Raw genomic sequence first — 27,016 nt, forward strand, 5'->3', positions numbered from 1 at the left:
AACTCCATGTGACTCCATTGAAATCAATGAGCTAAGACTGCTTATGTTAGCTACAGGTCTTTTTCATGGTTTTTCACTGAAACAATACTAACGAGTTTGAACTCTTGTGAAGAGTTTCTAGACTCCTTGATTATTTTTTTTTCTTTAAGGCTTTTTTGTATACGTGGATTTATTTCTTTTTGTATTGCAGTTCAAGCTCTTATGACTTCTTCATTCTTTTGTAAAGTATTGTATTCTTTTGTCGTGAAAGTAAGACTCCATAAGTACTGTCCTGTTCTGAAATGCTGCTTCTAACAGCTTACCCACTGTTGATACATTCTGAATTACAGCCTTTGTCTGGTTTTACTGTTGGAAGTGATAGTGAACAGGACCATTTTCCCTGAAGCCATGTCTAAAGCTGTGATAAAGGTCACTGTAGTCATAGGACCCACAGTGTGTTGTGGGTGGTGCACCCCAAAGATCTCTCTACTACTGTCAAGTTTGGTGCATGATGACTTATTTTAGCATGGTGCTGTAAGATACCAGTGGAATATCTAGCAAGTACTGTTGCTCAGAGTAAAATCCTGCTGTTCATCTGGGAAGGCAACTGTACCTTGTCAGGGCTTGAAACTATTTTGCCATTATTAAATGCACGTCTCTTTGTGGTTTTTATTTTTTTTCTTTCTGTGTTCTTTTGAACTCTTGGCATGCAAACCAGTGCTTAAGTAAGTGAAAATTACATAAGCATGAAGCTGATTGAAGAGAGCATGCATTTAAAACTTGTGCCTTATTCTGTTCCGTTCCCCTTCCTTCCTGTCTTCAGTGGTGAGGATGCCAAGTCTGTCTCTGTCCTGCTGGGTCTTGGAGAATTCCTCATTCCTCAGAGTCAAACCTCTCATCTGTCTTGGCATTTCCATCCACTCCTCCTTACAGCTGCACTCTGTAGCCCCAGGAGGTACCTGCAATTCGGAGCTAAGGGTAAAATGACAGAGGGTTTTTTTGAAGAAAATACAGGTTTCTGGGCTGGCTCCATATTTTCTGCTTCACGGAGTGGCATTAGGAACTGAGTCCTTGCTGCAAATGTTTCAAGTGCTCCTGCTGCCTACTTTAGCAGCCCTTGGGTTGCAACCCTTCTGTAATAACTCATTCAAACAACTCTGATCAGCCCTTTCTTGCCATGAGCTTAGGTCACTAAATTTTTCTGGCTCCAGGCAGGATTCTCAGGTTCAGGTGACTGTCAGAAGCATAGGCTGGTAAAGAAAGAAACTTCTAAATGATGCTGCTGGGAACTTCCTATCAATAGGATTTTGGTGGTTTCTGTCATGAGAATAGGGGTGTTTTGGGGCTGTGTTAGAGGAGCTTAGGGCTAAAAGAAGCAGACAAGCATTGTGCTCGGTGGTGGTGTGGTGGTTGACTTTGTGTCATTCAAAGAAGTGATTTGTTGTACTTTTGTCAGCAAGAGTTCTGCTTTGCAGGCTTGCATCTCATGTAAACCAGGCCTGAGCTCTATGTGAGGTAAGCTAGCCAGGTCTGTGGTTGTTGAAGATAAGTAGGCCTAAGTACAGCTTTTCTACAGAATGCAGTAAGTATTAATTTTAGCCACTAAAATTATGAGTTTCTTGGCATTCAGGCAGCTGAATTGGAAATGCAAAAATGAAGAGAATCCTTTGTGTGTGTAGTGAAAAAATCATCTGTCTGGAAACATCTCTCTGGTTTTACTCATTCAGGATGGAGCTCCTTCTTTGTCACCTGACTTCTTACCATATTAAATATCTCTTTTCTGCTATCTAAACCAATGTTCTTGAAGCTAGTGTGACAAGGGTTGGACATTTCAATACTAAAAAATGTTCTTTGAGTTCTAAAGGTACTTTCAGATTTTTGTTTGGTCTTTATACATTCTTTAACTTCTTTTCACATACATGCTTGTAGAAACTGAGAAACTGGGATTATGTTATTTTTGTCTAACACTGATTAATGAGCCTATATGCCTGGGTGAAAGGCAAGTCTCCTGTCTAAAAGCTATGTACAAGTCTTTGGGCAGCTGCAGGTAAGGGTGGGTGTAAGTCCACCCAGAACAGAAAGGGTTAATATACTGGTATCTGGGAGTAGAAGGCGAAGAGAGTATAACATACCCAGAAAGCGGGCTTATCTGGTGAGATGCAGGCTTAAGGGGAATCTTAATTATGAATGAGACAGCTTGCATAACGCTTACTCTTGGTGCTTAATTTTGCTGTTTTGATAAATAGGTTGCCATGTAGTTTCTCTCTTTCTCCTTATCTCATTTTCCTACTCATTTATTTTTACTTTGTGCTCATCCTGTACCTGGCACTGGGAGGATCAATCTTTGGGATTTAATTAAAGTTGTGGAAATTACATAGGTGCTGTTAAGTACATCATATTTTTTAACTTCTTTGAAAACCTGGAGTGAAATGCCACCTTCTTTACACTGTGGTATGAGGAGCTCTTGTCAAGTGGTTAAGTGGCTGAAGTACATGACATGTTGTTTGGTTTTGTCTGTTGTTTGGTTGGTGGTTTTGTTTGGTGGTGGTTTTTTTTTACAAGTCCCTTTTTCTCCCCTTTATTAACATGTAATTAATCTCTATATACTTCAAATTCTTTTGTACCAGAAGCTGACTGTATTTCTTCTATTATCATCTGCTCCCCGATTCAGTACTGAAGGTTGTCAGCCATTCTAGGAATCAGAATTTCTAATGAAAACCTAGTGAACCTTAGAAAGTACAAAACATGGGGTAGAGCTTGAGTAGATATCACTTGTTATCATGATCTCTCAAGAAAATTTTAATTCTCTCTGTCAATTTGTACAAAAAAGTTCATATTTTCTATTGGTTATGCTTCTGGACCTTCTTGGTATTCAGTTTTAAGTCCTACTTTATTTTCTCAAAATAACTGAGCATGGAAGGATTAAGCACTCAGTCAGGAAATGACCATATTAACATTATGCCCATAGTTTATCCTAGTCCCATTTACAAAGGGGAATGGGTGTGTACTACATTGTGAAGTTACAATAGTGTGTTCTAGATCTTAATACCCTTAGTATTTTTTCAAAATCTGCTGTTAACCTTCCTTTATAACTTATGGTACTTACTTAATTATTTTATGCTTCTCACATCGTTCAGTTGTTTTACTAGAAACTTTTGACAGCAATTGTACTGTTAGCTTGAAAAATGACTGCTTTTCTTAGGTGCAAGTTAAAGCATAAGTATATCCTTAGGTCATCTGCCTCTTAAGTTAGCTCTTAATTTATTACTCTCTTCTCAAATTTAAGAGCTGGATTATTTTATGCTTTTTCTTAATACAAAGAAAATACTAAGTGCTTCCAACAATCTGCAAGACAGTACACAGTCCAGTAAAATGCTATTTGGTTACTTCTAATGTTGCAGGAAAAAGTATGGTTTTGTTTTAAAAATACTCCTGTAATACATGTAACACAGAGTGTATCAGTATGTATGTATACAACAGTTAAAATGTGCATGTTTTTCTAAGAACTTCTTGGTTCTTCAAAAATTAATATAAGACAGAATTTGTTTAATCATATAGACTGATGCTAGCCCAGCTTCTTGGGGGTGGAAGGAGGAAGGTTATAAATTTTCTTCAATGTTTAGGTTGTCAGCAGTTGTCTACTTGGAGTTAACTTTTATCTTTGGGTAAAAAAATTTCAGAAAAACAGTAAGTTCTTTGCTGCTGTGTTTTGCTTTTCAGTGCCGTCTGTGTGTACCCTCTTTTACTTGATCCTCTGGGGTAAGGAGCCTGTGAGATTGAGACATGCAAATGCACATGGCAACTAGTGGGAGCAGGAAGAAATAACGCTACTAATACAAAATTTCAAAAGAAACTATCGAAGTTTTGAGCTGTTTGCTCCCAAACCTCTGTTTGGCAGTGACTTCTTTGCTCACCATTAGTTGAAGTGCGATGATACTTCACAAGTGTAATGCTTCAATTAAATCTCTGATTTTCTTTTCTTCTAGACTATACCTTCTGTAAAGCTTTGTGGAAGATAGATGTGTGTGCTGCAATGGTGACATAAATATTCCAGAGGACTGGAACAAGTTGTTGAGAATCTGTGTTTGTTTTTAATGCTGCTGTCGAGAACAATCTAAGGCAAGTAAACAACATGAGTTTTATCATGAAACTTCACAGACATTTTCAAAGAACAGTTATTTTGCTGGCCACTTTTTGTATGGTGAGCATAGTTATTTCTGCGTACTACTTGTATAATGGCTACAAACAGGAAAATGAACTTTCTGAAATCTCTTCAGAAGTGGAATGTGGTGATCCTCAACTGTTGCCATACAAGCTGATGGAGATGAAGACCATGAAGCCTATTGATCCCCTGAGGACAGATCTCGTAGTGCTGGTGTTTGTGGAAAGTCAGTACTCAACATTAGGCCAAGATATAATAACCATTTTAGAATCTAGCAGATTTCAGTTTCACATTGAGATTGCACCTGGGAAGGGTGACCTCCCAGTGCTTATAGACAAAAATAAAGGCAAATATGCTCTCATAGTATATGAAAATATTCTAAAGTATGTGAATATGGACTCTTGGAACAGAGGCCTTCTAGATAAGTACTGTATAGAATATGGTGTAGGTGTTATTGGATTTCACAAAGGCAATGAGAACAGCTTGCAGAGCTTTCAGTTGAAGGGCTTTCCTTTCCATGTCCACAGCAATCTGGGTATTAAGGACTGTTGCATTAACCCTCATTCCCCACTGCTCCATGTGACTAAATCTTCTAAGCTTGAGAAAGGTCCCTTGCTTGGAAATGACTGGGCGGTTTTCCAGATTAATCATACAGCTTATCAACCAGTGATATTTGCAAAAGTAAAGACACCAGAAAACCTTTCACCGCCTGCTGCTATAAGTGCTCTCTATGCCACGGTAATTCATGACCTGGGGCTCCACGATGGGATTCAACGAGTCCTTTTCGGCAATAACTTGAATTTTTGGCTGCACAAGCTGATTTTCATAGATGCCATCTCTTTCCTGTCTGGAAAGAAGCTCAGACTGTCCTTGGATAGGTACATTCTGGTTGACATAGATGACATCTTCGTTGGGAAGGAGGGAACAAGAATGAACACCAACGATGTACAGGTAAAGTATAAGCAAAAACTAATGGTCATTACAGCAAAGTGCTTTGCTTTTTTTTTTTATTTTTTAATCTTAAAGTGAATAGTTGTTAACAGTTGGAACTCACGGAGGACACAAATCAGTAAGTACCAACACAAACTGTTTGGACCCTGAGAGAGAAGCCAGTCTGTCTGGCTTTGTGTAGTCACTGATCCGAGGTGTAGCAGTTCCTTCAACCTGCAGGCTGGAGGAGAGTCTGTGCAGTGTCGCTTGTACCTGTACTAGAAAAGAATGTAAGATAAGATGACTCCCTGGTTACTATCACTTGTTTTCTCTCAGGTGACAGGCAAGTCCTTGCTGAGCTAAGTTCTATAAATGGGTTGGTGGGCTCCTCTGAATTCCGTTCCCCTTACTATATATGGAAAATAGTCTCCCAAAAAGGAATTAAAGACAACTAGTTGCTAAGTAACTGATAAAGAAAAGCGAGTAAGAGTGGTAGTGTTTTCACACACAGCACAACCCACCCAACATGCACAATTCTAAACATAATTGCAGAGTGTTTAACTCTCTGGTCTGGTGATTAGCTTTGATCTAAGCACATACTTTCAGTATGGCATTTGAAAACAGCACAGGACTTCAGGGCTGGACCCAAGAGCTATTCATATGTAATGTGCATGTTGCTAGTCTTACAAGCAGGAGGTAAATGTGGTGAGCAAAAGTAAATGTCAACATAAATTTTGAAGAATGGACTGGATTATTAGCTGTTTGACATAGGTTTCAGGTGTCAGGAGTTAGTTGCAGCATTTCACCTTTCTTGTCTCTGTTTTATGGCTCTTGCTTGCAAGCAATTTTTGTGTTAATATTGGTCTTAAAAGCTTGTTCTGGTGCTAAATGACTTGACGATTTCCATTTTAACATTTTAATTTGTACATTCCTGAAGGTCATTTTTCACTCTATTGGGCTGTTCAGTGAGGTGGTAGTTACGGCTCAGTAGGAGTAACATCTTAACATTATTTCTTGCTGTATACCTCGCTTTCTTTTTGTGAAGAATGTTGTTACAAAGCGGGTAGTTAGAGGTCACCTTGCACAACTGTATTTGGTCTAGAAGCTAAAAATCTCAAAGATGCTGATTGTTGCCCTGTTTGTGCTAAAAATAAGGGAGAATGTTTTGTTAGAACTTTCATAATGGAAAGAGGAACTGGGAAAAGGAAAAGCAATGGCAGCACTGCGTGCAGTTGATGGTCATTTTTGTTTCATTTTTAACTAGGCTTTGGCGTTTTTCAGTGTTAATGTATTTGTCAAGCTGCAGTAACCCTGCATATATTGCTTCCTTAAACAAAAGGTTTGAACTTGTAGTTACACTTTGATTTGCTTTAAAATTGCAGCACTCTTTTCCAAAACATTCTCTGCATGTGCAATTATAAATAAGATATACCTCCTATAAGTAGGTGTTTTCCTTATACAAACAAATTGCATGGGAGAGAGCTGGAGTAAAGGTGAAAATAAATGGAGTTTCTGTGTAGAACATGATGGCAGCATTTGAGTCAGGTGGGTGAGCACGCTTTGAGAATCTCCTAAGTGCAAACTGAAATTGCAGGAAAAAAATAAGGTCTGACCCACATCACTGGCAAAACTCCTGTTGTTCTGCAGAAGCAGCAGTTTCTGGTAACAAAATATGTAAAATAAAGCCTGAATAAATCTCCCACTGTGGTGTGCAGTAGCAGTTTGCAACAGTATGTTTTGTATTGTTTCTCTTTGTGAGTGACACCTTAGGATTGTCATTTTAGGATAAGTTAGGGCAATTAATTGCCAGAATTACTTACCAGAAACAGGAGGCTATTGAGACAAATTTAATTAAAGCAGATTCAGAAGGATAAACTGTGTTGTTTTGGGAGAGTAATTTGCAGTGTGTCAGAATGTTATCTTCCCAAAATAAAACCATCAAATTAAATAGAAATAATATCAAAGTGGAAATAACTTTTAAGTAGGATAATTTCATTTATACAGAACTGTGTTCTGAAACAGTGGAATCTGAAAAAGTGCTCCCTTCTGATTCTTCATTTACTTAAAGTTAAAGTGTTCTATTAAACATGTTGTTAGGGCTGTCAGATGCAATGCATCTTCATTACTATTAATATCAAAGGAGTTATCCTCTGTGGCACAATGACATGGGGAAGGAATGAAATAAAATCAATTTGCAGTAGTCGAAAATCCGTTATTGTAAAGTATATTTGCAGATAAATGACATCCTATTAAACAGAAGTGTTTTACTGAGTTCTGCTGCATTGACTGTGACAGAGAATTGTGCGCTGCAAGTGTGAAAATAGGTTGCTAAATGCAGACTTTGTATAATTTCAGTACTCAAGATTAGCTCATTTCTACTAAGCTTACGTTTTGAATACTAGTAACGTAGAATTGGGCATAATGCTTTTTTGTCTTTTAATTTTGTTTGACGTGTCTCCTATTTAATATTTTCTGCATATACTCACATCTGGTAGGGCTGTGAGCTTGCTGAGAGTAAGGTGAATGTTTCTACATGTGCTCTGTTAATGCAAAGTAACCTAAAACGCTTCAGAAAGCTCCCAACATCCAGAGAACCTCAAGGATTGGTTCTGCCCATTCCTCTGGATAGGACAGAGTTCAGAAACTGGAGGGTTAATGCTGAACTGATAGCAAAAGCAATCACTCATGATTCACTGCCTAACTCAAGAAGGCAGCATTTGTCTTGGGTCTTCTGAGACAAAGGCTTCGCTCTGTTGAGTGCATAGAGAACCTAGATTCGCTTTAGAAGGACTGATTCACTAAGCCTCTAAAGTTCAGGCACAAGTCAGGTGAGCAAGTTGAAAGCTATGTCTGTACTGTTCTTTCACTGCAAGAGTTAAAAGAGAGGGCCATCATAACAAAAGATATCCTGTAGGATTGCAGAAGTACAGGGGAGTTGTACATTGCCATTCACAGAATTGCCGAATGGCTGAGGTTGGAAGGCTCCTCTGGACGTCATCTTGTCCCACCCCCCTGCTCAAGCTGGGCCATGTCCAGGCACCTTTTGACTGTCTCCAAGGAGGGAGATCCTGACTGCATGCAAGATCAGGTTTTCAAGGGAATTTCTTCTTCAGACACCTAAATGAGACTTGCAAAGTGGCCAGAATAGTTAATATTTGGACGTCAGGCTAACTACCCTCTTCTTTAAAGTTTGTGAATTGGAGTTGAGCATGCACTTACGAAAATTGCTGTCACAAGGTTAAGTGGTATTTTTTTATCAGTATCATATGTATTGACCTCAGAAGAAGTCAAGTCAAAAGTAAACCCTCTAAAATGAGCATCTTCTGCACCTCTAAAGACGAGGCAAAGTGATGGTGCTTCAGCTTGAGTATCTATAGTGTCAGGGACACAAGTGTCAAGAGCCCTTCTGAAAATCTTTTGACAGTTTATTATCCTAAATCCTGTAAAACTAATAAATGGTTTGTTTTATCAAACAACAGATGAAGTTTATTCTAGTTTCACCACAACTTCTTCAATTAAAAAAAACCCAAAACCAAGACCCAAACAACTTGAAACTGTACTTCAGATTTTTAGACTACCTGATTGTTACAGATTTGCCTGTCACTGTGTAAAATCTGGACTGATAGAACATAGTTCTTCAATGTAACATACTGTGTAGCTGTCACTGTGCATCAACAGTAACCATCCATCTTCATATTTATTTACTTTATCTTCCTCTGGTATAATAGAAATAATGGAAGAGAACATTTTCATAGTCTAATTGCCTCCCACTTTGAAAATAAGCTTGGTAATGTCGTCTCAACATTCATTTTTCAGTAACTTTTTTTCTCTCCTAATGTCTGTCAGGCAGGAGGGACCATTATGCTGTGACAATGTTATATTTTATTTTCCTTGTGTCTTTTAGAAGACTAAGAGCCTGTGCAGAGCAAATAATTCATTTAAATGGGCATACAGAGAAAATCTATCTAGATATCCACAGAGTAAGTTTATCTTAATAGACCGTGATTGTCCTGGCTGATGGTCTACTAATTTAATATCTTTTTTTTTTTTTTTGTTACAGTTACTCTTTGTGAAATTTTTATGACTATACAGCATTGAGATTTTTCCCAGGGAAAAGCAGCTGATAATAAGGGGGGAAATTAAATATGATTTTTTTTCTGTTGACAGTTTGTGCAGTGCTGGGGATCTAGGCAGTAAGTTGGTCTACCTTTTCCTTTGTTCCCTCAATACACACGCTCTCTGTATTTCCTTGAGAGTTGATCACATTTCAAAATGAAAAATTAGAACACTGTGAAATTATTTTTTCCAAATAATTAGCTGTGTGATCTCCTCTTGACTGTCTTGTCCTTTGTGCGCTTTTCAAAAGAGACGTCTTGAATTGAAGTCAGGGTGGGGATCTCTTCACTTTCTTCATGTAAGCCTAATCTTTTTCTGCACTTGCAATTACTCTTTTATAACTGCCAAGGAAAAAGCTTCATATTAACTATATCCATTACTGGGAGGGGAATGATCTGTCTTTTTTTTCTCATTCTGTTTTGTGAGCACTTAAGCAATGCATCTGTTAGCATATGTGTATTGAAATGGGCAATACAAGCTTGAATCTGCAGTCTTGTGGCATTAGAATCATTGAAGAATTGGACAACAAGAGCTATCCTCTTTGTGCATCATTTATGCCAAACGGCGTTTGGATAATGGAGAGGATTTAGCCAGGAAGAAGAAATTCAGAGCGTTTTAGTCTCCATCACTTGAACAGTCTGTCATCTTGCCCAGATTTTGAGGTTTATAATGTAGACAAATCAGAGCTAGTCCTCTATACTTTCCATAGTAGACAACATAGAAAAATAGCTCATCTTTAGGCAGGCACTGCTTATGTGAATTGCACCTTAGAACTACGTATTGTTTCTGTTGTTCATAAAATGCTTCTAGAGTGACTAAGATCAAATATAAACATTTGTATTTGGTCAGTTTGATCTTCTTTTGTGTTCCAAAGCCAGTGCTGTCACTTTTTTGTTATTTCCTTAGTGCATTGGTGGCCTAATCTTTTGTTTAATATAATATAAATTTGTTTAATAACAGATTTCTCCCCTAAGAGCTAATTGTCTATTCACTATATTACAAGTTTGTCCACATTAGTCAGCACTGCTTAAATTACTACAGTTGTTTAAAACCCAGTAAGTGTCTTTTCACCCTGTGTAGCATATGTGGAAAGAAATCAGAACTTCCCATGGTAAAGAATACCACTTGGATATAAATTTAAAAAATACGGTGACATAACTTTTCAGTTACTCTTGCATAGGAATGACCTAAATATTTGCCTCAGAAGAGAAGCTTAGATGTGTTTTGTGTTAAGGCAGAATGGCTAGAAGGTGCAGAAAGCCCAAACTGTCAAGACACAAGATGGTTCCTGTCACAGAAGGAAGTCTAATTCTGCAAGTTATTTGCTGTTTTATCTATAAGATCATGTAGAAGGTTATCAGTAGAGAAATGATAGATGTGTCATAAAATGTCAGTTGCAGAACCACCAGAGATACTCACATGTATTTGGTTGCACTGAGCCGTAAATCTTTCCTCTGGGGAGATTCAAAAACTCTTTTTAATCACCTCTTTAAATGACATAAGGAATTAACTATTAAGAACTTCTGTTCTGCTAAATCATTTTACATTCCCAATCCATTAGCTATAGTACCTTTATGCCATTGTTCAATGTGCTTACTGTGTGTGTACATATATTCTTTCTTAATTTGACCTGAAGCTCGTAAGGTATTTTATATTGACTTGGCTGAAATAGTAAGTAAAAAGTATATTCTGTCCTTAAAAAGAGTCAAAGAAAAGGAATACTATTAACTGTGGTGTTTCTGTAGCTGTCTGATGTCCCAGGAAGACTGATTTAACTTCTTGAGTATATTGTTTCAGATATAGTAGTGTGGAATATTATGCACTGTGAGGCAGTAGAGAATTAGATATCAGAACTAAAATATAACTTTAAAACAAGTTATAAAAATTGTTTTATTTTATGGGCTGCTGTCAGCATATAGAATGCTTTACCAGTCAGTCATCCTAACATTTAACTTCTAAAAGCAATTTGGTTTATGTACCAACTTCTGTGAATTTTAATGTAGTAAGATTGATACAACTGCTGCTCAATACAGCCCAGCTTTTGTTCTTAAAAGAAATGTACTCATGTTTGAAACAGAAAGCTGGATGAAAGTCCTCGACCAAAGGAGAGTGGCTGTGGAGGGGTGACGGGGACACAGGAGACCTGGCTCCGCCTTGGGTGCAACACTTCTGGGACTGCCGGGGCAGTGCTGGGAATTCCACATGTGCTTCCTCCTCCTGTTCTGCACCTGTGTACAGCTAGATACAACCAAACCCCATGGAATAAGCTTGGCACCAAGATTAATTTTACAGCTTATGCATGGTGTGTGAAGACAAAAACCTTGCATGGTAACGGTGTGTCTAATAATAGCCAGGTTCCATGTGGTATCTCTGCGGATTGCCAGGCAAATGGAGAGGAGGCTACCTTTTTTTGTGTGCTCGAATGCCCCTGGTCTGTGCTTGATACGCATATAGGTATTGTATGTGGGAAGGGCTGAGGTTCAGAAATGTTTGCACAAACAACGCTGCCTAGCTCCCTGGGGCTGTGGGATGAGCATGGCCCCATGCAGGAAATCTGTAAAGAGAGCGTGTATATCAAATAGCAGCGCTGGCATACTCCTCTGTAGCTACACAAGAAGTCTTACTTGTGCCAAAATGGTAACTACATTTACCCATTCTTACTTGCTGGCTCAACTATCCACCCCGTTCATCTGTACAACACTTCGGAGGCACAGCAGCTGTAAAAAGGATGCTGTGTATCTAAGCCATCTTGTTCTACATCGAAAATGTGAAAGTGAACATTGATTGACCGACCGGTGGATGTTCTTTCTAGGACAGAGTCGATTCCTGTTAGCAGTTTTAAGTGTGAGGAGCTTATAGTTCAGTGCTGTGTCTGTTAAGAGGAAACCAATTTTCAGTCTTTGTTCCTGTTAGTTCAGTGATTTTCGTTAGTTCTATGTTTGCTGAAATTCATGGCTTGTCTTGTTTGTTTTGTCGATGGTATCTTGGAGTTGTTGTTCTCAAAAAAACAAAGCATTTTTTTGAAAAATAAAACAGCTGGATGTGGTAGTCCTTAGCTCCATTGAACCTAGGAGAGTCATTAGGTCCTAGACAGACTTTTACAACTCCGTACTGATGTGCTGCAGCTTTGAGGCCTTTAGCAAAGCAGTGTAAGTTTTAGCGTTAAGGAGGATGATATTCTATGTATCTGTTTTCCTACATGTTTTTACACCTGGGCCTGAAAGATGCTGAGTATTTTCTATTCCAAAAGAATCCTGTGGAAGTTCTGCACATTCGCAAGTGTGCACAGTCTGCACTTCAGAAGTGTCTCGCATGGGAGGCTTGGGTCAGGAGAGCAGTGCTGCCCCATGCTCCCTCATTTGTATTTGTCGACTGCTAAGAAACTTAACTGCTGAGTGCAGAGTCCTCTGGAGCATTAAGACAAAAGATATCTCAGAAGGACAAGGCAGATCACTAATCATGAAGTTGTTTATAACCATTTTTATTTTTTTTCTGCTTAGTTTTGCAATGCTGGAGTAACTGAATTTGGGGTTTTGTTTGTTTTGTTTTGTTTTTCTTTTTTATAATTTAAAAGCTGTGACACTATACACTCTCATGCAAACCTAAATCTTGAAACAGTGATTTTTCAAGCATTGTGCCGTCTCCTCCCATTACGAATTCAGTGGCAGGGAACTAAGAGAAGAGAAATTCATCTCAGTTTGCAGCTTTTTTTATTGTCAAAGGGGCTGCAGAAACTGCTTCTTGGCATGGTAAATCCCAGGAGATCTTCGAGGGCAGTGAGAATGATTTGCTTCAAGCTCTTCCACCCCAGCACCAGATCTGACTATTGGTTACACACTCCCTGGTCCTTGGTCTGTCTTGATGATAGAACCAAGGTAAGGAAATCATGGCTTCTATGAATCCACTGTTGATTTCCCAAATAAGTAGATGTGCATTATGGATGCAGTCTTCTAAATCTTTCCAGAAAATGACAGTAATTTTTTTTTTCATTTTTTAATTCCCCACATTTCTCTGTAGTGGTGAATACTTTGCTACCCTTAGGCTTAATGGAACTCTCTTAACAATGGTGTGTCTGCCTGTTGTATTCTGCTTCTTGTTCTTAATAGAGTTTTGTGATGTAAGAGCTATTTTATTTCAACCTTAAGCGATTACACTTACCTGAGATCAAGTGGGCTAACTGAATACTTTGTAACACTGTTTCTGCTTTTTCCCTTGACTTAGTTTATTATGCAGAGATATCTTTACACTTGAGCATAAGGCTTCTTTTCCAAAGAAATCCACACAAATGCTTAAGTCCACCCAGTGTGCCAGCCTTCAGTGATCATTTTTGGTTCACAGCCATGTAGCAACTTCTGTCTTCCTCTGTCTACTTAGAAACTTATACTTTAAGAATGTACATGAATATTTTCATGGATGAGATAAAAATGCATGTGATTCTGCAAACTTTACTTTGAGTATTGTCAACATAACCTAAGCTCGGCTCTGTTTGGGTTGATCCATCTGTCCGTGAAAGCAAAACCTGCCATTCCAAAATTTAAGAAGTAAGTGCAATGTGCGTCAAGACATACTGAAACCTTAGCCTGCACTGTAAGCCGTTCAAATCTACTGGATAATTTGTCTCCACTGAAAAAGCTTTTTCAATGTTTCAAGATCAGTATTTTAAAAGCTAGCCATTGATGTTAGCTGAGTAACAATGTTGAGAGAGCAAAAGAAGGAAGTTAAGAGAAGGCACTTGCAGGGCGTAGATGTTACGAAGTTGATGCGCAAGACCTGCAGCAGGGTTCTAGCTCTGTCTGCAGCGGACCTGGAGGCATAATTAAGAAGAGTTACGTGCTGAAACTGCTTTCTAGCCTCCTGGCAGTGTGTCCCTCAGCTATCCTGCCAGTCCCTCTCATTCCTTAGATTGCAAGTTCTCTTGGTCAGAGGCTCTTTGTTCTGTGCTTTTTCTTCAAAAAGCACTTTGATAATACAAATAATAATAATGCAACTACAGTTTACTACAGAGCTGTACAGATTCATCAGCGTGCTAGTGGCTGCTGCAAGATTTATTCTGGGCTTTTTCAGATGACAAGTTAGCCATCCAGTTCCTGCTGCTAAGGGAATTGAATAAAATTTTCACAACCAACAAATAAAAACACACTGCAGACGGATCTAGAAATCAAAGCAATTAACTGTAAAACATGATACCAAAATTGGGCCTATCTCCTTCCTGATCTTCAGTCACATGAAGAAGGCACAGTCTGGCAAAAAGAGAAAAATGAGGGTCAAAAGTGGGACTCATTTCATTAGTTTCTTTTACAATACAGCTGCATGGAAAGTGTCCTTTCTTCTCACCTGTTTGGACTGGAAGAAGTCAGCGCAGCTACATGACTGATTCTTGGTGATTATTCTTGCAAAACAAAGTAAAAGAAAAGCAGCTGGTTGCCAGTGTGTATCTAATCCTTCATGGAATAACAATGCCCTATCTATTTCCAATTCCAGTTTCTTTTTCTGTGCGAACTTCAACACTTCTACAAGGTAGAAGTGTTACTCCCTATTTAAAAATTATGTTTGACAGAGCATAAAAACCTTAAGACCAATTTTAAAAAATATTTACTCTTTAGGAGATTCCTTCTGGTACTTTACAGTCCTGGAGATGAGTTGGTATTGCTCCTTAAAATGTAGTTTCATATCTGGAATAAATCATAAATTAAATACCATTTTATATTGCAAAAAATTGTGCTACAATACATTTGAAAATACAGATAGTGGGGAGGACAAATAAAAAGTCAGTGACTGTGCAGAGTAAGGCTCCATGGATTCATTCCGAGCCAGGTCAGTAAATTCATGCGACAAAGGCCCTGCCATGATGTACAGAGGTAACGGGTTAGGTCTGGGAACACCAGTTGCATATTTGTGGAGCTAATAAGCCACACAGCTCTACATGAAGCTCTGATTCACTTGCCCTTTCCGTGTTAGCGCTCCTGGGAATAACCCAAGTGTCTCTGCTCCCATTTTAAAGCAAACTTGGACTAAAGATAACTCAGAGTTGCCTTTGATAGAACTCTAATGGAAATGGAAAGGGGGCTGAAAAATAGTTCTGCATTTATATAAGAAGTGTTTGTTTTATGGTGCAAAACATTTCTCATACCTTGTCCTTTCTCACTGCCTTTGCTAACGGTAATGGAAATGTCGAAAATGGTAATCCTGAAAATATCCTAAAAACAAGATGAATACTAAAATATGCCTGAATTTGTAGTGTAAGCTGGTTTGAAATTTAAGCTGACTGTGAAAAATATCATTTTACATCAGGAAAGTACTTCATCTTATTGACTGAGGAGGTTTCTAGAATATTGTGCTCAGTTCTGCACCACTTAATCAGAAATATTCAGAGGGTGCTTAGAGACACCAGAATACTCATGAAATGTCAGAGCAAAAAATGAAGAAATAAAGGCTAAAGAATTTGGTAAGTAATGATGACCAAAGCAGAAAGCAGTAGGCTGCAGATGTCTGCAGGGTATAAACAGTGAGGATGGGAAAAAATATTTAATGTAAGGCACAGAGATATTTAAGTGTAGGCTGAATAGCCAATAAAAGTGGCAGATTAGAGGCTAATATCCAAAAGGAAGTAAAAGGATTATGTAAGTCTTTAAAAATTAGATTTGGCAAAAGGGTATGAAGTGTGCTATTGAAAGGAGTATAATATTGGCAGGGAATTTGTACTAAGATGTATTCCCAATCTCTTACAGTATAATCAACTGCAGAGCTCAGTTTGGATTCCTGTGTGTCGGTCTGAGTCTGCAAGTGTAGAATTTGCAAGCTGAGATACTCATCTACATAGATCTAGTTTCTGTAATCTTGTCTTTTAGAAATGCAAACATGCGTGCAAAACCAGGAAAGGTTTGTATTAACAATTCTAACAAAATCATCCTCCGTGTTTCTCTTATTAACGTCCTGTGTTTCACTGAAGTCTTAGGGGTTTTTTCTGCTGAATTATATCCCTTAGACTGGGTACTATGTAGGAGGAGTCAATGAAACCGTCCAAATTTTTATTAACTTGAAGTAAGTTCTTATTGTGTCTTTTCTGTGTTGACTGCATATAATCATATAAAATATGGCTTGAGAAAGAGTTGTATCTGTTACTTTATGCAAGCTGGTCTTGCTTGCTTGCTCTTTTTCTGTCATTTCTTTGATACCAATGGTGATGTAGCAGGGGAATTTCATTCAGCTACTTTAGAACTACTCATAAAGAGAAGAAAAAAAAAAATATGTGACCCTTAGCTGGTGAGCAAGCTGAAGACTGAATTCCTAGCTGTTTCTGACATGGAGCTTTCTGGCAGAGAGAATATGAAAATCTTCTTGGTAGAAGATGTTTTTTCTGTCAAAGAAGGTGGAGCATAGAGGGAAAAAGAGCTTTTGGTATGCCTCAGCTCACCCCAAACATAGGGATAAAGATAGATATTTTTAATTGGATACAGTATTAAGAGAAACACGGGAATCTTTTTGGCTCTATTAGGAAAAAAAAAAACCAACTAAGAAACATTTGTAAATGGATTGTGTCATTGGTGTGTTGCCCAGCCTGTGCAGCAGTCAGTTTATTTAACATGCCGGTGATGTGGTAACTCTGTTGTGCTTTACTAAACAGGGAAAGCAACTGGCTCTGTTGTGGTTTTTATATAAATTAGAGTGTTTGAGTCTTCATTTATTTGCACTTCATTTATTCTCTAATATGTAAAACTAAGCAGCAGCACAAATATTGTGCTTGTCTAGATGCTTTAGTCTTACTAGGCGAGAAAAGAAGTATAAACTGAGAAGTAAACAAACCCCAAAGTGTTTCTCTTTGGTACCAACATTTTAGACATAGCTTGTAGTGTCCAATGTTTCTTTCAAGTTACCTAAATAGCAGCTTGTTTTACCTTGGTCTGTGGACTTGAGTTTTCCTGTGATCATGTAACAGATTTATATTGTAATTGTAGCCACTGTTACTCAGTGATTGCTTTCTAAATGCTGGAAAAATATTGTAAAAACTTAAATGCTTTGAATTTTGTGTGCTCTAGAAAAATAGATAAATACCACCTGCTGTTGAGCTGTGATCATCTATATAATGATGTAGACAAAACTTTGAAATCTTGTTTATTTGAAATTCTGCTGAGCAGGAAGCGCAGGCTTCAGGGCTTACAGGGACAGGTAAGTCTTAGTTTATCCAGGCTCAGGCATTGAGATCCAGAGAATACTGACATTGAAGAAGAAAAGACTGAAGTTTTCTCAAAAGGCCATATTCACAGACTGTTGGAGTTTGATGTATACAACACTGACACACCATTTTTATTCTCATTTCCTAAAGAAATCGGGTATTTTTAATGTCGCTGTTTGCCTTTGTCAGTCCAGCAATTAAACTGAAAGGGGGTAGATTTAGCTTAGACATAAGGAAGGAATCTTTTACGATGAGGGTGGTGAGACACTGGCACAGGTTGCCCAGAGAAGTTGGGGATGCCCCATCCCTGGAAGTGTTCAAGGTCAGGTTGGATGGGGCTTTGAGCAACCTGATCTGGTTGAAGATGTTCCTGCCCATGGCAGGGGGTTGGACTAGATGGTCTTTGAAGGTCGCTTCCAACCCAAACCATTCCATGATTCTGTGATCAATCTAATGACGTTTGAACCTGCGGGCCAGTTTCGGTCCAGTGTGACAGATACGGGCAGTTCTCAAAGACAGTTAATTTCCTGCTGACATCCTGGAGTTCAGCGTGGGGTAAGGCATGTACGCAAAGCAGTGCCTGTGCTGAAGCAGAGGTTTCAGAGTGAGGTCTGCATTTATCCTCCACTTTGGCCTGCCCCTGGCTAATCCATGTGCCGTGTCTTGGAGCTAGCGATAGCACGTACTGTCCCTTTTTCATCTAGACAGGGTGTGTGGGGCAGAGCGGGAAGGGAAGGAGGTGCTTTGGAGACCTAATGGGGAGGGTAGGTCCTAGGCAGCGGTGTGAAAGGGAGTGCAGGCTACTGCATTGTGGGAATAGCAATTTGGGAAACGAATCTATAGGAGACTACGTTTTATGGAACAAATTTCTTGTTTTGTATGCAAGCCATAGGAGTAAAGGTAGACCTGAAATCTAAATTGCATCTCTAAAAACATTGGCATTTTGGACAGAGTAATGTAGCCACTGACAAACTCATCAGAGTGGAGCAGATGTAGTGACCCAGCTGCAGCTTCCTGCACATTCAGGTGAGGTCACTGTGGTCTGTGCTGCGGAGAGATTAGGCCTAAAACTTCTTCCAGTGTTGAACCTTCTAGATGTTTTCAGCATTCAGTGGCTGTAGAGAGCCGCATGTTGCCAACAGCGGGGTAAAAGGGCCCTAAGCAGCAGAGCCAGGCAGTGTGCGGTGGGTAAAGGAGCACAGGCTTTGCTGCAGCAGAAGCTTGTGGCCAGCCCGTGCAGCGGAGGACTGTCTTCCTTGGAGAGAAGCCCTTGTCCTCCAGCCAAACTCTGCTTGCTGCGCCTGTTGGCTGTAGTGAAAGCTAAAGCTGGAGCTGGCGTGTGAGGAAGCATTAAATAAGAAGCAAACGTGCTGTTGATAATGGATGTGGTGCTAGGAGCTTGGATAATACCTCTGTTCTTTCTGAGCTGGACGACTATAAAATATACATGCTGTTAGACTGAATAGCCATGCCATTGTTTTAACTTCTATGACAAAATATTGTGCATCCTACCAGACAAGAGCTGAAGCTGTAAAAGTGTGGGTTGTCTAATGAGGGCGTGCAGGAGTATAACTGCTTTGCATCTGAGGTTATTGTTTGAACCTGATTTTTTTGAGGCCTAACATTTACTGGTAGTTAGACAAGCGTCTACATGAATCAGCGAACAACCCTGACAATTTATCTACTGCTGATGGGATGCAATGGAGACAAACCAGACTAAGCAGGCACAGCGAAGTGGCCCAGAAGTGAACTGGAACAGGATCTCAACTACTCTGTCACCCTGAGAGATGGCCTGTCATGCTCGGAGCTAAGGCAGCTGCGCGTGTGTGTGGGGGGTGACTTTCCAGTACAGCTACCGGAATGCTCGTGTTGTGGCTAACAAACCTCAGTTTCCCACTGTACTGGGTCATCAACAATCACCAGATTGCAAGAACTTAACTGGATAAATATGAAGAGATTTTAAGTGCATTTTAGAGTCACTTTGTTTTTACTACTTTGAGTTTTGTCATACTCTGAGAACTTACCTCTTTATACTTGGTGTTTCATAAGCAGATAAAGCGTGAGGCCAACAAGTTTTTTACTGAATCCTGTCTGACCAAAATCCGGGGAAAAATATCATATGCAGCAGTAGGGTGTTTATTAGTTCTATTTCAATTGGCCTGGGGTTTTTTTGACCTTTAATTAAAAGAAATGCGGGATTTTATTTCTGTTGACTGCAGAATAACGAGATCATTTAGCTTTTTAGCAATTGTAACCTCTTTCATCAAAGTACAATTTAATTGAGAGCTAATAATGCAGAATTTCATATAGAATCCTGAAAACAGCATCCTAATTACTTTACTTTATTAAATAGTATTGGCACCAAGCATTTAAAACATTCAGCTTACCTTGCCATAATTGCTTTTTCTCATTAGCTGCTATCTCAGCCTCCAAGAAGTGAGAAGCTGGTGAAGGAAGTTAGAAATATTTCTTAAAACTCTTGGTTGTACAAGTGATTTACCTAGATGAAAGAGCCTAATTACTTGATAGTGTATAATTGGACCATCATCAAGATCACTATTGTATGCAATATAAAAAAAAAAAAACTCCAAAGGAAGACTCAGTAACATTAAAACAGTGTGTTCTAATGAAAAAACTTCTGCTTGAAATCATCCGAGGCAACGGTTTCTAAAGTGGCTGCTTACATTTTTAGTATCCTTTAGTGGACCTCAAATTCAGATACCTCGTTACAGCATCTGTGCACATAAAATAAAGTTGTGGCTCCTGAATTTTTTGAAAATCAGGTCCAGTATGTCTTATATTGGACACTGAAAAACTAAGGTGCACATAGTTGGGCTCTAGCCTGATGTCTCATCTTACTGACACTTCGAAGAGAAGCTGGGTTCCCCAGTTAATGGTGCTTATCAAACTAGTGAGTATGGGCCTTAATATTATAGGAATTCAGGTAAGATACTGAGGACAATGGATCTGGCAAACAGTCCAAATTAACCCAAGCAATCAGTGGGAGCTTTGCCTGTCGTGCACATTAAAGAGTTGGGCTCCAAGGCTTCCCTGTTTGATAATTTAAAAACACAATTGCTGCAGGTAGAATCTAGCCATCAGTCAATGACAAGTAACTGAAACCAGGTACTTCGTTTCATCTCCAAGGAATTTTTGCACACATTTTCTGTTTTAAATTCTACCGTGTTACGTGGTTCTTCGTAAATAGGCATCCTGCTGACATGCGGTACTTCTGAACTGTTAAATCTTTTGAAGGACTTGGTAAACTTATCAAAATCCATGTTTTTAATTGAAAGAATAATTTGTTTCTTGAAGGTACTGTATCTTAATAAGCAGGTGTGTGTCCCTGTCGTCGTCGTCGTGTCGTCCCCCCCCCCCTTCTAATTTTGTTGTACAAAGTAGCAGGAATAGTTGTCTTCAGCTCACATGGAATCTGATATTTTATAAACTTGAACATATGTGTTGTCAGCAGTTTAGCTTTTCCATCCCTGTTTCATCAGTCTTTCTATTTTTGCTGGATTGTGTCCTCTTGGACACCTTGCTTCCATCAAACTGTAGAGCAGTGTCCTTTCCCCACTTACATAGATCAGGGTCTATTTATAATTTATGCTCTCTGCCAGCTAAACACTTTGCAGAAAAAGCTGAAGATTTTCTTTGTTTTCTTCTCTTGCCCTCTCTGTAGTGTCAGCCCTGTTAAGTGAGTGCACAGTCAAAGAAAATTTAAGCATTCTTCTCCTTTTGTCTGAAGGATATTCAAACTGTTTTTTTCAGATACACCCGGTATACCCAAAGCAATTATTCTTTCTCCTGCATAGATTAAATGTTTATGGTAATGGGTGTCAAAATGCTAATCTTGGAAATCCAGAAAGAATAGGTATTGAATTTTAATGATGTTCCAAAATACATAATTCATAATGAGGGAAACATTTTTTCCTCAGAAGCAAAATAGTCTGTCTAATAAAATAATGATTCCTAGCCATTTGGGACGGACCTTCATTGAGGCTGTCCTCTGTTTCATCTTGCCATGCTGCCTCTCGCTGCCTCCAAACACTCCACATTCTTGCCCACTGCCTTCCCAGTCCTGACTGCTGCCACAGTTTGTTGAACGGCTGCCATCACGATCTCAGCGTTTCTCACTTTCAGGTCCCACTGCTGCTACAACATTTCTTGTGGATCCCCACTGCTCCCTCCCCCTCAACTCTCCCTTCCCTAGGCAGCGTGTTCCCCCTCCTCTCTTTTCTGCCATCAGCCTCAGCAGTGCCAGGACAAACCTGGGACTGATCATCAGGCACAGCTTGTTAGCCTGGCCTCTGTTCTGTGCCACACCGTGCCTCGTATTGCCTCTAATCTTGGACACTTTGCTAGGGCCTCTAAGTTTAGGGACTGATATATAAAACATGATAAAGCACAATCTCAAAATATATCTGGGAAATTTGAAATACTGATTGTTGAACTCTGCAGAGAAGCACAATGCTTTAAAAATCATAATACTTGTATGCATAATAAATGCAAACTTCAGTCACATGTGTGTTTTGTTCCTCAATTCTCTTTTCCATTTCCTCTCCAACCCTCTTTTTATTTCTTTTCTTTTTTTTCCCCTTATAAACAAGAGAATTTGCTATGTGGGTAGAAACTTTAGAAAAGGTCAGGTTCTGCAGAAAGGAAAGTTTGAGGGAGGCAGGTGGTGTGCATGTACCTGTGCAGGCAGCTTCAGCTGCAGGACTCTTTTTCTCAGAGCATGGACACACTCAGGAAAGGCAAAATGATGTCACAAAAAGTGCAAAGTAAAAGGACATCATATCAGTTACAGCTCATTAAACCCCTATGTGAAGAACTCCACTCAAGTTAGAAGGGCTTTAGTTCTGTTTCTTCCCTCTCTTGCAGGGGTTAAACTAAAGAGGTAATATGGTATAGAAAATTCAAGCTACTTCTGCATAAGAGCTACAATAAAGGGTCTTCGTGTGCTTAACTCCTGTGCTTTCACTTTACACTTTCTATTAATTTGTTTTACCTTTTCAGAAGGTCCTTGTCTTCATTAAAGACCTAGTACAGCATTAGAAGTTTTCCTCAAAAGAAAAGTAATTCCTAATTTAATGGCTCCTTTGATAGTATTGTTAGACACGGAATAGTAAAGCAAGCGTTGAGAGATGAGATCTGCTTCCCAAAAAAAGGGGGAGGAGATAGGCTTTTTGAAAAACTATGAAGCTGACCTTTCTTGCTTTTGTTACCGACATGAAAGTATGTACTGATTTGAAGTTTAAGATATTAACACTGCAGCATTGTGAGGCTATGTCTATCTGCTTGCCAATTTAGTTAAAATCCATGGGATTATAAGTAAAATTAACAGTCTTTTTAACAATTTTGCTTTTCAAGTAGCTAAGTTCTTTAGCAGCTTTTGAGTAGGAAAATAGTCATAAATATGTTTGTATGACTACAGAAACTAGTCATAGCTTCTTTTTGGTGAAGCAGAGTTCAATAAAGCATTCTTGATTTATTTGTTTGATCAGCCAGGATGTTTGGGTCTGAGTATTTTTGTTGATGCTGAAATTACTACTGTCTGTTTATTGAAGACAAGTTGACACTTATGACTTCTCCGTGACAGACTATAAAGTGAAATCATGTAAAGGGATATTTGAGGACAGGAGGCAGGGTAGTTTCCTGGCTATGGAAATGGGAAGCAAGTTTGGTATGAGTTTTATCCTTGGCTTTACTGCTGATTTACTTGAGCAAGAGCTTTTGACAGCCCATATCATCTGTCTGTGCCTCTGTTTGTCCTATCTATAACATGAGAAAAATTAAATAAAACTGTTTCCTTTGTAAACAAAGCTGGTATTTCCAAAAGAAAAGTGATTAAAAAAGCTAAACATTATGGTTGTCGGGAAAGGAGGAGGCCATCTATACAAAGGCAGGACTTCTCATACATCTCCATTGCATGAATAGTTCAATTAAAGAACAATTCTTTTGTTTTCTTCTGTTTCATTTGTGTTATCAGAGTCCATTTTCTCCTAAATTCTCAGCCAGTCAAGATCCCATTTGCAATTACAGCAGCTTCCATTTGCTGAGATGTTTCATCAGAAATGAAATGGAAATAACTTAAATGGGGTGATGCTGATTAATCATCTGAGAATCTGGCTTTATTCACAACATACATGATTTTTTTATGTTCCTTTCATTATACTATAAACTTGTCAGATGCAGGGATTGAAAGAACTCTGTTGTTTTGCTGTTGGGATAACTTTTGTCTATGGCTTGGGTTGTAAGAGGGCCTTTTTCTGAGATTATTTTGGACTGTTGGTGAAGAAGGGGGTCTTTCATCATACACTGAATTCTCACATTTGATTTCTGGCAGAAGGAATTTCCTAAACTTAGTATGTGAGCTTAGGAAAAGTTGAAAAGAAAGTACTCCATTGTATGTACATGAAAGTGATTATATAGCCAGCAATTTATTTTCCTTATAGTACCAGTGGAAGTATAACATATGTACTAAATAATTATTTATAAACATATGAAAGCTTTACTAAGCAGTTTTTAAAATATTTTAAAAATTAGGTTTTTAAAAAAACCTTCAGTACTAGTGTATTTATATAACATCTCATACAGATACCCAGAGGGGCTATTCATAAACCAATCATAAAATATACAGAAAATATCACCAGCTTACCTTCAGCATATACAACAGCATTTAGAAATGAAATTTCAGGCTTTTTGTCCCCCTACTTTTCTCTCTTTCTGTCTTTCTGATAGAAGCTCACAGTAATAGGCCCTGCCATCTGCTACTATATATTTTTCATGAGTTTTAACATTTTGTTTTTAGAACCTGAAAGATGAGTAAAATGTCAAGTCACCCAGAAAATAATCATAGGCATGACAACTCAAATGTTATCTCAGCTTGTCTGTACAAAAAGTGGTTCACAGCAGGTCTGTGCCCTCCTCTTTGCAGATAGAGCAGGCGGAGCAGGTGAGCTGGTACACCGTTGGTATTAGCTGGTGCATTTTTGAACACCACCACAAGGCTTTAGCAGAAGATCTCCCACTGACTTTAATGAGTAACGTGGCCAAAAAACCAACAGCATCACTTTCAAAGTTTGTTCTGTAGAAGGTGAACTACAGATTTCCTTTAGAGTTTCGTGTTATTTGAGTGTTATCTGGAACGTCTTATCGTGACTGCTGGCCTAAAAAAATGCACCCACGAGGCAATCATTGAGGCAAGAAGGTGGTAACTGCACTAGCAAAATTAATTCCTGGTGAAGAAGTAAACTCTTACGTTGCGTTACCACAGAAATGTCATAGGCTTTTTGCTACCCTTCTCCCTCCTGCCGTTTGAAAGCCTGCGTTTGCGACTCTCCTGTCAGCCCTGTAGCTGCAGCATGCCAGGGAGGTGCAGCAAAGGTCTCCTTCCAGGTCGTGTTTCTCTGGCGTTCCCAGCTGCTCTTTGTTTTTCCCATTCTGTTTTTCCATCATGCTGAGACTAGACTGGAGCTGACAAGCTGAGAAGCTGTTAGAAAGGTACAGGATAAGAGCTTCAGCTCAAAAAATGCTCACAGTTCTCAACTTAATTTGGAGGGAAAGAACTGTGCAGCCCATTCATGCCACCTTGCTGTCAGGCTGCACTCAGGAACTCTTTCATTCGACAGTATGTACCGTTAACATAAGAAGTGTATAGCCATATTATTTGCCTCCTACATTTTTAACTGTGCAAAGATAAAATTATTTCATTGAATAGGTTCCCAGCAGCTCAAGGATGGTTTTCATAATAAATCCTCTGCAGATTTGCTATCTTTTGTTAGAATAAGAGGTCTCCTGGTGATCTTTGCACTCTCAGCCTGTGCAAAAGCCCTCGTTACAGTGTTGCAAGAATTTTCTCTTAATATTCCACTTCAGAAGTCTCGAGCTTGTTTTCAATTATCTCCCTTCTGTGTTTCTTTTTACTCATTCCCTTAGAAAGTCCCTTGTTCACAGGACATTTTTTAGGCTTTCCAGTGAAAGAAGATGATCTTTACCTTACTAGTACTGTTCTTTGAAACTGCCTATGCTGTTGTTGCTGGAGCTACACTGCTGAAGAAGACTGAGGCGAGTTACTTCCAGATCTGAGAGGACCTTAAGAAATAGGAGGCAGAACAGTGATGGTTCTTTCACAGATTTATTTTTGTGATTAATATATATTTAATGAATATGCTTAGGCATAATGTTCTGGTCCGCTGAAGTGGTGAACAAGGCAAGTACTACTGATGGCTCAGAATTGAAACCACTCATGTTTCATCAGCCATGTCAGCAAAACTCAAATTTGCAGCCCCCCAGGATAGGGACAAATGACTGTCTCTCCTGTTGCTGCAGATCAGCTCCCTCAAGCACCAGCTTCCCTGAGCCAGCCAGAGCTACAAGCTTAGTGAGGCCTCAGATGCAGCACAGTAGAGGACTGGAGAGCGGCTGTGTTCCCGCTTTGGCCAGTGCTGTGATCTCTCAGTGGGGCCCGGTGAAAATGCTCGGCTCTGGAACGGGAGTGTCACGAAAGGCGAGCACAGGGCACAGGCAGATGCGCTAGCTGTGGTGTGTGGTCACCTCTTACTGGGGACGGGAGCTGCGCTGGGCCTGCTGCCTTGGGCCTCTCATCAGGTTGGTGCACAGGGCAACCCCTGCTATTGTCACCTTTTCGCCGGATTTTGTCACTGTATCGTTGTGGGTATGATAGTGTAAGGCAACAGGCTTGACAGAGTTTGCAGGTGGAGATCATACTTTCGTTAGAACGATGTAGATGAGCCCTGGAAAAGACCTGAAGAACAGCCCAAAAGTTTCTCGGATAAGGTGGATGTCACCTCCATTTGTAAAATGGCTCATATTTTAAGGAACTGTAACTTGACTATGCAATGCCTATATCTAAAGCTGGACTTGACTTCCATGTTAACATTCTGTTGTCATTGGCATTCCGAGTGAAAAAAATAATTGTGGACAAATTATTTGTATAATGTCCAAAGAAACTGTCTCATTTTTCAGGGCACCAAATTGGCATTGAATTTCAAGAGTGGGGAGCCTACTAGACCTTTAAACCTTTGAAAATCTCAAGTGATTTTAATCTTTTTGTGCTTTTCAATACATTCCCCTTTCATAACATGCTTAGAGTTGCTAATTTCTGACTATAGTAATGCTTTTAATCACTTTATTAAAATCATTGTGTTATAATGTATGTTGACTTTGAAAACTCTTTGATGACCTTAAACACATAAATGTTTTCTTTTCTTTCAAAGGTATTGCATGAGTGCCTGTCTCCAAGTGTGTGTGTGTGCATGCGCTGTAGCTGGCCATACACTTCTGATGTGCTGTGTACAGGGTCACAAATCTCCAGAGTCCAATGTGTTCATGAATTATCAACTATCGAGTGCTCAGTTGAAGACAGGCTATTTGGAGGAATGTGCACTCCGAGTCTCATTTTGGAGGAGGCTTTTTGCTCTTCTGTTCTTGTTTTGCAAAGTTTTATTGTGCTTTGGGAAGCTAGGTTTCTTTGTTACACCTGGAAAACTGAAAGAGTGAACAGCAGAGTGTAAGAGTTTGGGAGATAACTCCTGAAAGCAATATGTAAATCTTGGGAGTTACGAGTCAAGAGCAGCATACTGAAATCAACGAGTGAAGCTGTATCTGATGAATAATAGCTTTCCCCTTTC

The 27,016-nt window shown here is 39.2% G+C and overlaps 1 protein-coding gene across 1 annotated transcript in view; it reads left to right on the top strand.

Moving 5' to 3' along the window:
- Positions 1–4,111: 4,111 nt before the first annotated feature.
- NDST3 (N-deacetylase/N-sulfotransferase (heparan glucosaminyl) 3) overlaps positions 4,112–27,016 on the top strand; it is a 62,646-nt gene continuing 39,741 nt past the window's right edge. Inside the window, exon 1 of the mRNA XM_010575547.1 lies at positions 4,112–5,092. Coding sequence (XP_010573849.1) covers positions 4,112–5,092 — 981 coding nt within the window. The remainder of the gene's footprint in view (positions 5,093–27,016) is intronic.

Source organism: Haliaeetus leucocephalus, unplaced genomic scaffold (assembly GCF_000737465.1).
Source record: "Haliaeetus leucocephalus isolate CR32 unplaced genomic scaffold, Haliaeetus_leucocephalus-4.0 Scaffold484, whole genome shotgun sequence".
Classification (NCBI taxonomy): domain Eukaryota; kingdom Metazoa; phylum Chordata; class Aves; order Accipitriformes; family Accipitridae; genus Haliaeetus; species Haliaeetus leucocephalus.